Source organism: Hordeum vulgare, chromosome 6H (genome assembly GCF_904849725.1).
Source record: "Hordeum vulgare subsp. vulgare chromosome 6H, MorexV3_pseudomolecules_assembly, whole genome shotgun sequence".
Lineage (NCBI taxonomy): Eukaryota > Viridiplantae > Streptophyta > Magnoliopsida > Poales > Poaceae > Hordeum > Hordeum vulgare.
This window is the reverse complement of record NC_058523.1, coordinates 529799368-529810289: the sequence shown is the minus strand read 5'-3', so window position 1 is coordinate 529810289 and position 10922 is coordinate 529799368. Positions and strand designations below refer to the sequence as shown.

Below are 10922 nucleotides of genomic sequence, written 5' to 3'. Positions count from 1 at the left end.
CAGCCGCCCTAGTTCGGCGCCTGACGCTGAGCACATAGGATATGCTATTTTCTCTCCGGATTCTCAAAAACAAAACAAAAATGCTACTTTCTCTCTCTTGAAAAAAGACCTAGTGCTCTCGTTTTTTAACGTGTTCAAATTCATAGTGGTACTCTTTTTATAGAAAATGGAGTGTTCATAGTGCTACTGCATTCAATTGGTTATGCAGGGCTGATAGTGGAATTTTTTTTTCAAACTGGGCTAATCCCATTTGCATTGTCCACATAATGAAAATACATCAGTTCAAAGTGGTTAAAAGAAGGAAACCCAAAAGGGAGAATAATGAGCTCTACATTAACACCAAATCTGCCGCACATGGTATGCACATCATGGAACGAAAACCTGTTACTGTTAGCACCTAAGAAAAGGCTATGCTACACCAGTAAATCCACAACATCCATGACAATTCACAAAGACTACGGACCGAGACAATCCAGAGATATCAAGCGACTCAAAATGACAGGGAACGGCTCTAGGAGCACATCGGTCGAAGCCTTTCGCTTGCACAGAACAGCTCCCAGTCACCACTTGAGCATCATGTGTCGTTGCACAAATCTTCATCACAACAGCTTGCTTCAGAGCATCCACATCCTCAGGCTTTGTTCGGTTAATCCACTGTCCAAGTGGATTGACACTGAGCACATTGGAATTTATACTACTCCAAGTGGATTGAGAGGGATTGACATGGAGTAGATGGGATTTAATCCTCGTCAATCCATGTCAACCCCTCTCATTTTCGGTGGAACCGAACAAAGCCTCAGGCTTTTGAATTCCTTGTTAGGACACATTTCTAAACCAAAAGCAGAACCTACATCCCTGGTTGTGTATCCAAAAACATCGTCTCCTGAAGCTAATGTGGCAGGTCGCAACATGTAATTGGTACGATGAGCTAGTCATCCCCAAACTTTATTTCACTCTCATACAGCTACATTTTTACGCTCTCACGAACAAAGATATGCACAAAAGATGCATCTACTTCAACTGTCATCAATCTATTACCTCCAACTTTGAGAGCCATCATCAGCTATCCACACAAGTGTTTTGTATTAGAAATAAAGGCGTACAGCTTAGACAAACTAGCACCAGATGACAAATTGCAAGGTTTTACATTCCACCATCAATCTAAATTACAACACATTTCAGTCAATCTGATTCTGGAAGTACAAAAAACATAAGATACAGAAAAGTATATCTTGCGAACAAGAAACTGAAGTTTTTCCTCCAGGACAAAACCGGAGAAGCAGTCAAAATTTTCCTTCAGGAAAAAACCCAGAGAAACGGCACCAGCATAAATACGCCCCAACAAGCGCAACTAGTGCTAGCTAAACCCTCACTGTACAGTTACAAAAATTCCCTACACTCCTCAAGTCTATCACTTGTTCTTCTTCAGCTTATGTTTTTGTGTCCTCTTGGCTGCGAGGGCACCCGAAGCGCTCTTCCCCTCAAACCTTTTCGCCATCTTCATGACACTGGCCATGCCCTTGCGTGCGGACTGCTTGCGATCCGACCTGCGGTTGAGCAGCTTACGATCCAAAGGCCAGTAAGCATACGGCTCCATCTTGTCTTTCTTCTTGAGATCACCACCGGCCTTCTTGCTGGTGTACTCATGGCCCGTGTAGGACCAACCAGTGCTGGCCACCTTCCTCCTCTTCACTGACTGGCTTCTGACAGAGGTCTTGTCATCAGCCTCCTCGTCATGCGAGACGACAGGCTTCTTTTTACGCCTTTCCCGTTCTTCGCGAATGATCATACGGCCTTCAGGGTCCATCTCAATCTCGTCGTCGTCATCGTCATCGGGTGCAGCCCTCTTTTTTCCTGTCGATTTGAGAGCCAACCGCATTGTCTTCTGGTCAAGTAAATCTAGGGGCTCACCAGTCGAGTGATCAATGAACTTTTCCTGCAAGTTCTTATCTTGATGCTTTCGGTTCGACCTGGACGTGAATAAAAGCAAATACAAACAATTATGATTGTTCCAGCTTCTCAGGCAGCTTTTCAGCTTGGTAATTGTTTCAGCTTTTCAGGCAGCCTTTCAGCAAGGCAATGTCATGGCACATACCGCGTTGAAGCTTTTGATCCATTACGAGAAGCAACAGTATGCTGCTTGGAAAAGGGACCATTCGAGTCTTCATCGTCACTTCCAAAATCAGAAAACATCTGTGTGTGATTCCATCCACTTTGCCTGCAGTCAAAGCATGGATAAATCAGTTGAACACAAGATGTGGATACTTTGTTTAAATTAGATTAAACAAAAAATACTTTTGTCTAAGCTCATGACTTTCCATAAAAAGATCAGATGGCACTAAATTATGGCATTATCATGCCAGTAATACCTTGTAGCTCCTGAGGCCATGGACATAGCCTCCCCATCCCCAGATGAATTGCCCTTCCTCATTTTACGCTCATTAATCTGGAATAAACATTGCAAAAAAATGGTAGAAATAAGACGATAAGAGGGAGAAGTCATTATTTTCTTCTCTGTAAAGCTTTTGTTGGAACTCTGCAGATTTGTATCACAATTGAACTTACCTTCCTGATATTGGTGAGCAATTTCATATGTTCTTCCGGCATCACAGCTTTCACCGCATCTAAACCACATTTTTTCACAAGAATTTCAACAAGTGACTTGACCTAATAATAAAACAAGTGGAGTTATTAGCAGGCTCAAATACCTAATAATAAGAAGAGTGAAATTACAAGCAAGCTCAAATAAAAGGATAAGAGTTCATTAATATGCAAAAATGTGCATTCATTTCCCAAACACTTATTTATGCTTTCCTGACATAAAGTAGGACAACAGCAAAGACAGAGTAAAATACTAACATGCAGAAGTAGGCATTCATTTTTCAAACTTGTACAAGTGTTGACTTTACATTTTATGGACTTGGTTTTATTTATAGCACATTCCTTTTAAAAATAAACAGTGCTCCATCAAAAACAATCAATCGATACGACAATACCTTTGCTTTCAAAGAATTCTTCTTATCACTTTGCCAGCTCAACAAACCCTCAACGACTCCCTTCAAGTGCTCATGAAGCACATCAGCTTTAGATCTAGCCACCAATGCTTTGATAAAGCCTAAGTTGGCCTGGCCACAATATCAATGTTAGTTCAAGGAGCTTGTGATGAAATTATAGATTAGCTAAATTCATGAACTGGAGGTGTGTTATGATGTTACTTTGACAAGTTCTCGATTGTTCCTCTGCATAAGAAGAAAAGTCGATGGGAGGAGCTTGTACGCTACTCCAATAAGATCTGAGAACTCATAGGTCAAGCGAGCTAACCCAGTCACAGCGGCACTGATCGCATGTGGAGTTTGACCAGCTAGACCACCAGCTACCTAAACATGAAATCGGACAAAGTTAAACCAAACTATGGATCATATCTTGTTGTACAGAGGGAGAAAAAGATTCCAATTATCAAGAGTTGACAACTGAGCACACTGGAAAATGCTAGGTACCCAAATAGCAACATCACAGTGCTCAAGTGGTCGACTTCCCATAAAAAAACTGAAATCAAAATGCATAATGACATTGAAGTACCATGTCAAAGAACTGGTGCAAGCTGTCCTTCCTCCCATCATTTTCACCATCTTCACAAGCGCGTCCGATTTCAATAAGCACATCATAAGCTCTATTCCTGGTTTTCTTGTTAGCCTGCAAAGAAACATAAACTCGTCACCATTAATCTCACATCTGACTTTCCTGTACCACATAAGTACATTCAGAAGCTGTTCTATCAGAAAAAATGAGCTTTGCTTCGGTAACTATAGTTAAGAGAAAGAACTATGCCATTTGACATTAGCACTTGATCAATGTAAGCAGTAATGGTCTAGAGTACTACTCTGAACAGAGAAACTCACTTCGATCGATTTTCATTTCAAAAATACTAAAGAACAGACTTATGTAATAACAAGAAACTGTAATTATGTATTGTGTTTCAAAGGGAATAAGAAACAATAATGACAAATTGGCAGCATGCTACTTGAGCATTATAAAGTTTCTTCCTGGCTACATTGATATTTGATAATGAAGTGCAAAGTATAATATACTAAATCGTTACCTCCTTCAAGGCAAGAAGTATTTCAGTGAGAAATGAACTAACAATTTCCCTCTTCCTAAGCTTAGATGGATCCTGCAGACAAGAAAGCGATGCACATTTGTTAATGCTCTCCCAGATACAGATATTGTACATTTGTTCATAAACTGTGTCGATGTTTCTGCTTTACCAACCTTCAAAATGTAAACAATAAGGTGATGCAGGCATTCAAGCCTGTACCGCTTCGATGGAAATTGGCATGGCAACGACGAAATCATCAATTCAAACAGGACATCTAAATTCCTCTCAATAAATTCAGCGTCCTGAAATAGTCCAGCATACATAAAAAAGTTCAGAAGTTGTTTTTCTTGTTTTGTGCAATTGTTCATATAAATTAACTAAATGAAAACAAAAACAAACCTTAAGTAACATTGAGAGGACCTTGTATGCTCTCTTTTGATTCATTGAGTCGCTATCCTAGAACCAGAAAAAAGAAGTAAGGTACAAGCAATTTACGTAACACGTTGCTTAAATGGAAAAGACAAAGATAAGTTGCATTAAAACCATATATGTACCTTAATTGCAGGTTTTACATAACTGAATAGCACATTGATAGACTTTGCAGTCAATCCAGGCATTAATGAAGCTGCAAATTCTAAAAGGAGGGCCCTGAAATTCAAATCAAGGTTTGAAATCAACACTGGACTTCAACTGGAATCTAGGGTGCACACATAAAAAAAATTGAACTGCGTGAAACCTCGCCATGTTATTTGTATTGGAATCATCTTCAATCTGCATTGAACCGTCATCCACTTGCTGTGCATTAACAGCTTTTGTAGCATCCAGCAACTTTCTTATTGCATCAAGGAAGAGCTTGCCCACAACATCTTTGTCTGATATGGACGCTATCTCACTTATCGCAGGCTATAGGTCCAACGAAGAGGGCAAAGCCGTGTAAGTTACTGGCTTTCAAGCAATATAATTGAAATGCAGTCAATCAATGAAACAACCCAACATGAAATTCATAAGAGAATGATGAAATTGCACTCCAGAAAATATAATTGACTATTAGCAGTAATGGATTCAAATGATATCATGGAGATTGTTATCAAACTTTGAAATGATAATCTATCAGCCTATCTTACAGGAAATTTACACTTTAAAGACACAAATTAGAAAGAAAAATCAAACAACTCTGAGAAAAAATTGCATAACCCACAAGGATCAAGCCCCATAATAATCACAAACTGTACAATTGGATCAAGCCCCGCAATAAGATGACAGCATATCTATATTGCAAACAGCAACGATATATACCTGTAAGAATCCAATAGCGTCCTTTGAGGATGACAGGAATATAGAACTTAATAGCTCCAAGAATTTTGAGGAGAAAGCACGTATTTCTTTCAAATTTTCCTCAGCTAACTCTTTAGTATAGCGTTCTTTTGCTCTTCTTTCAGATTTGCTTAATTCATCCTCAACAAGAATGTCCTCTTTGTTACTGATTGACAAAGCTTCCTTGTTTTGTTTGATTAAAATCTAAAACGAATACAAGTCAGAAAGACACTTAAAATTACATAGCAGTTCACTGTAACTGGAATAGAGGCAATGTGAAGGACCTGAATACTGGAACAAATGATGCCACGCAAGTCAGGCTGGTTTTGGAGAGTGTCGCATAAAACATTTTGTAGAACTTTGAAGCTGCTTGAAGTATCAAATGGATAGTTGCAGCAAGATGGTAACAAAGACCAAAGTGAATACACATAACCCTCTGCTCTCTTGGCAGAGAAAAGCTTATCGTCTTTCAAAAGCTGGTCAATTGCAGATATTGGAAACATAATCAGGCTGTAGTTGAAAAATGAATGGCTTGATCCTTTTATTGCTAAAGCATAAAAAAAGATCTCAATTTCTGGCATACCTTGGGAATACTCTTCTCTACAGCTCTAATGATGCCCAGAATATCTCTCAAGAAAAACTGTAAACTAGCACCAACAATGTGCCTTTCTAAAATAGGTAGAATCCATTCATTTTCATCATATATTGACTGAATATGAAGGATATCAAGAACATTCTTTGGCCCCATTGCAGCAATTGCTGAACCAAGACATGCATTGAGCTGCAAAATAGAAGCATTTGAAGGTAAGCCAGCCGATTAACTAATCACATAATATCCCAAATTAATTCTAGTTGTATGGAGGGCATTCAAGTTTACATGCTACAGCTTTATATATTTCCTATGCATCTATGCTCATAGGCCGTAGCAAAATCCTAAGCAGCATAAGTTCTGGCAACCCCAAATCTTCACCAGCAGGCAATTTCATAAGTAATTCATGCGGAAAAGCAGGTATGCGGGTAAGATCAAAGTGCATGTGTGGTAGGCAGAAATACCTGCTTCCGGAAAGAGAAGTCATCATCTGACATGTTCTGCATGTCTGCCAGGTTCTTAAGTGCTTCTGGCAATAGAGCAGATGAAGATTCTCCTATTGTTTCCCATGAAAAATTAGTTCAAGAACTGAGACAGCTTAATATCAAGCAACAAACTAGCAGTAGCAAAAGAAAAGAAAAAAGTCCAATTTATCAGAAAGCATTCAAAGTAGAGATTGTTAATGGCACATAGCAATGGCCGGCAACAAACATGGTGAAAGATTAATTGCATCTCCATGACCAGACGAGACACCACAAACTAGAAAGATTAATTGCAATCCAATATTGCTAAGGTCTGTGCCAATGCTAGTTTCTTAGCGCAGTTTCATAGGCATTTCGATGACGTGGCATACTAGTTAATGAAGAAAGAGATTGAGGTTGTATCTTAGCTAACATACTACCCTTGCACGTGGCCATAGGCAAAAAATGGTTTTACCCCAATCATATGCATGCATTACCCTAAATTATTAAATGTAGATACAATACAACTCATAAGAAACAATGCATTGACATGGTTGTATCTTAAATTATTAATGCTTCTATAATAACGTCATAAGAGGCAATGCATTGGCACAGGCCTAAGCTACTGAAAATTTAAAACAGATCTACAACAACCATTATCACAGAACTATAAAGATAATGCAGAGGCCAGTTTTAGGGCGAGATTGCAAAGAAGTGCTTTTAAAAAGTTGAATTACTGCAAATGAAGCCTCAGGTGCCAACTAATGAGATTTACAAAGCAATAGAAGCTTAGACTAACAACACAACCAACATAAGTAAGGGTGAAAGCAATGGCATGCTTACCTAACTTGTCAAATGCGAATGAAATTACACAAAATGATTTGTCCCATACATCACTGTAGCGTACATCTAGCAAGCCCTCTAGGATGGCACATATCTTCTCTATGACGGTGGGTGATCTCACCCCTTGATGTCTAGCCTTAATCTGGTCAATGCCCTGAGACACCATGCTTTCATCAATGCAATTATCTATTAATCCTTTGAAAGTCTCCACAGCACAAAATCTAGCTTCTTCAAATTCACTTGCCAATATATCTGAGAAACAATTTGTGTAAGATACATTAATCTGATTTGTAAGTAACATATAACAACCAAGGAATGACGATACAACTTACAAATGCTAAATTTATGAAAATCACCAACCTCCAAGCGAAGTAAACACTAGCGGGAGCTTTACAACAAAAACGTTCTTATTCTGACTATAAACTTTTCTAGTGCCAATATTTAGAATCCGTGCAATTGAAGCGAGTTCATCTCCTGATTTTCTTTCAGTGGAGACTGATGTCCCGAGAGAACACATGAGATTCAATAGCATATCAGGTTTAAGCTGCGCAGTTGGGCTGTCACCAACAGCATGCAGAATGTCCAATATACTCTTTGTGACAATTGGTTGGCGCAGACCCAACAGTGCTGTAAAATACTTTAAGATGGTATTGGAAGGCTTGGATGCCATGAGAGGAAGGCAGCACTTGAGAGCATTTAAAATATGTATGACCTCCTTAGCCCCCTTAGGTCCTTCTGCTGCTGAACCAGTGTTTGCATCATTGGATCCTCCAGCAAGCAGCAGAAACCGTTCAAAACATCTTGCAATTCCGTCGCTTGCCGGAACCAAAACAGCTTTTCTCTGAAAACTCAGGAGGATATCTCGCAAGCAGGAATGAGATTGATTTCGCACCTGCAGCCCATTAAAGTAAACTATGAACAATCTTCAACATGTTGATCCAAACACTCGCAATTTGGGCTAAGTAAAGCAAACTTAAAGCCGTGGAAATCATTGGCATTATCTTATACTAGATGCCCCGATATGGCACCGATTTTCTGAGACTTGATGGTAGCTTGCCTTGGGCCGATCATCGGTGACGAGCCGTAGCACCACGGCGTAGAGCGGCTCCACCGCCTCCCAGCTGGACTTGTCTCCCGCGGATATCAAGTGCGCGAGGCACCTCACCCCCGCCCTCACGCCGGAGTCGGGCGTGGAGGGGAACTCGAGCACGCGCGCCACGTCGTCGGCGACCTCGCGGCCGCGGGCGCGCACGACGGCGGCCGGGAGCGCGGGCACCGCAGCGGAGAGGAACGCGAGGAGCGCGCCCGCAAGGTGGCCGTCGGCGGCTGCGGGCCCCGCACGGGCGAGCGGGCCCAGCGCGGCGGCCGCCGCCGCGAAGTAGGCGACGGTGGAGGGGGAGACGCCGCTGTCCCTTACGGTCTGCGCCAAGGAGGCGGCGGTGGCGCAGAGGTGCTCGTCGACCTCCCGCCGCGAGCCGCCGAGGCGGGCGAGGATGGCCGCCGCGAGGTCGGCCTCGCCGGAGAACAGGGAGAGGTCGGGGTCGTCGCCGGAGACCGAGCGGGGCGTCTGGGGGAGCTCCTCCATGTCGACGTCGGCCATGGCTGCGGTGGCGGGCGGGCGGGGGGCTGCACGCGCGGCCGGAGCTTTTGGGGGGGAGGAGGCGCTAGGGTTTTGGGGAGGTTGGGAGAGACGGGCTGGCTCGTTTTGTTTCGTGGGGCGCAAATGTGGGTGGGCCTTTTCGGGAGGGATTAGTGGGCTGGGTGGCAGTTCGAATGGGTAGTTTGGGATTTCATTTCTTTAGTGTGGACTATGGGCTGGCTAGAGGGGAAATAAACCAGCCCGTAACACAACTGCTATCCCTAAAAAATAAAGTAAGTAACACAACTACAGTTTACCCCTCAAAAAAATAAAAAAGTAACGCAACTACTTACGTTTTGCGCATCGGGCATCCTACTACTATTGGACGCTGCTACGAATCAGTCGGATGATTTCTTAATGAAATCATTCATCTGTTCGGTCGTACGATTTGTCACATAGGGTCGTTGGATCACATCAACGAGCAGCGCAACGCCACAGCTTCACCTAGCGCCATTGCAGCCCCACGCGGTGCTCCAATGAAGGATCGGCGACGTCCGGTGAGCTTCATTGTAGCCCTGGCGAAGCTTCCTTGCAACTCCGGCCGAGTTCCATTGCAGCATCGACGCTCCGGTGAAGCTCCATTGCAACCCAGGCCGAGCTCCATTACGGCATCGTCGGCTCCGACGAAGCTCCATAGCAACTTCGATGGAGCTTCAACGCAGCACATGTGCATCCGAAGGAGCTCTATTGCAACTCCGGCCTTCATTGCAGCGCCAGGGCTTGCAGCATCGGCTGCCTCCATCGCTGACGACCATGGCAACCCTCCATTGATGCTCCGTTGCAGCACAAACACGACGGCTTTTGGAGGCAGGGCTTGCAACATCCCTGTAGCGCGATAGGGGAGGAGGAGAAGAAGGGGGCAAGTCTCCGGCAATGGCGACGGCCGGCTCTATTTCCCTTCCGGCCGGTCTGCATCAGAGAGACGAGAGGGAGAGAGAGAAGGAAGAGAGACGCTGGGAAGGGAGATGTCTCGTGGCTGTGTGAAGATAAGGTGAAGAAGGGATGAGGATAAGGTTGGATGGATGCGGTGGGCAGGCCCACGAGGACACGTGTCGAACAAAGGAGGAGGTTTACGAGAGACAGAGATCAACCGGTTGATTCTAATCGTTTTCCACTGTTATTTTATTTCCTTGTTCTAAAAGGAGGTTGAAACCCCCGACCAGTCCTGGCCAAACGGGCCGGTCCGGCACGGCCTGCCATAAACAGGCCTAGCACGGCACGACCTGCCCGAGCACGAATATTAGCCGGGCCGGGCTGTGCCGGCCCATGTGCGCAGCCTTTCGGCCCAAGCACGACATGCAGGCTATACGGGTCGGCCTGTGGACACGATAGGCCCGCTAGTGAGCTAGTTTTTTTTAGGCTGTTATTTGGGCTGATGTTGGCCTGTTTGGTTGTTTTTTGGGCCGACTTTGACATGTTGGTGTTGGGGAACGTCGCAAGGGAAACAAAAATTTCCTACGCGCACGAAGACCTATCATGGTGATGTCCATCTACGAGAGGGGATGAGTGATCTACGTACCCTTGTAGACCGTACAGCAAAAGCGTTAGAGAACGCGGTTGATGTAGTGGAACGTCCTCACGTCCCTCGATCCGCCCCGCGAACAATCCCGCAATCAGTCCCACGATCTAGTACCGAACGGACGGCACCTCCGCGTTCAGCACACGTACAGCTCGACGATGATCTCGGCCTTCTTGATCCAGCAAGAGAGACGGAGAGGTAGAAGAGTTCTCCGGCAGCGTGACGGCGCTCCGGAGGTTGGTGATGACCTTGTCTCAGCAGGGCTCCGCCCGAGCTCTGCAGAAACGCGATCTAGAGGAAAAACCGTGGAGGTATGTGGTCGGGCTGCCGTGGAAAAGTCGTCTCAAATCAGCCCTAAAACCTCTGTATATATAGGTGGGAGGGAGGGGGCCTTGCCTTGGGGTCCAAGGACCCTCAAGGGGGTCGGCCGAGCCAAGGGGGAGGACTCTCCCCCCCCCCAA

At 44.2% G+C, this 10922-nt stretch overlaps 1 protein-coding gene across 1 annotated transcript; it reads right to left on the bottom strand.

The window, feature by feature from the left end:
• Positions 1-1126: 1126 nt before the first annotated feature.
• Positions 1127-8918, bottom strand: LOC123406346 (RRP12-like protein). Its single transcript, XM_045099849.1, has 19 exons — positions 8361-8918; positions 7664-8195; positions 7304-7555; positions 6464-6555; positions 5994-6191; positions 5695-5886; positions 5393-5614; positions 4833-4999; positions 4651-4744; positions 4496-4552; positions 4270-4398; positions 4100-4171; positions 3580-3693; positions 3216-3377; positions 2997-3125; positions 2566-2667; positions 2370-2446; positions 2096-2218; positions 1127-1970 (listed from the first exon to the last, which is right to left on the bottom strand). The coding sequence occupies exons 1-19, from the start codon at positions 8901-8903 to the stop codon at positions 1412-1414; spliced, it is 3816 nt and encodes a 1271-aa protein (XP_044955784.1). The 5' UTR covers positions 8904-8918; the 3' UTR covers positions 1127-1411.
• Between the last annotated feature and the right edge of the window lie 2004 nt (positions 8919-10922).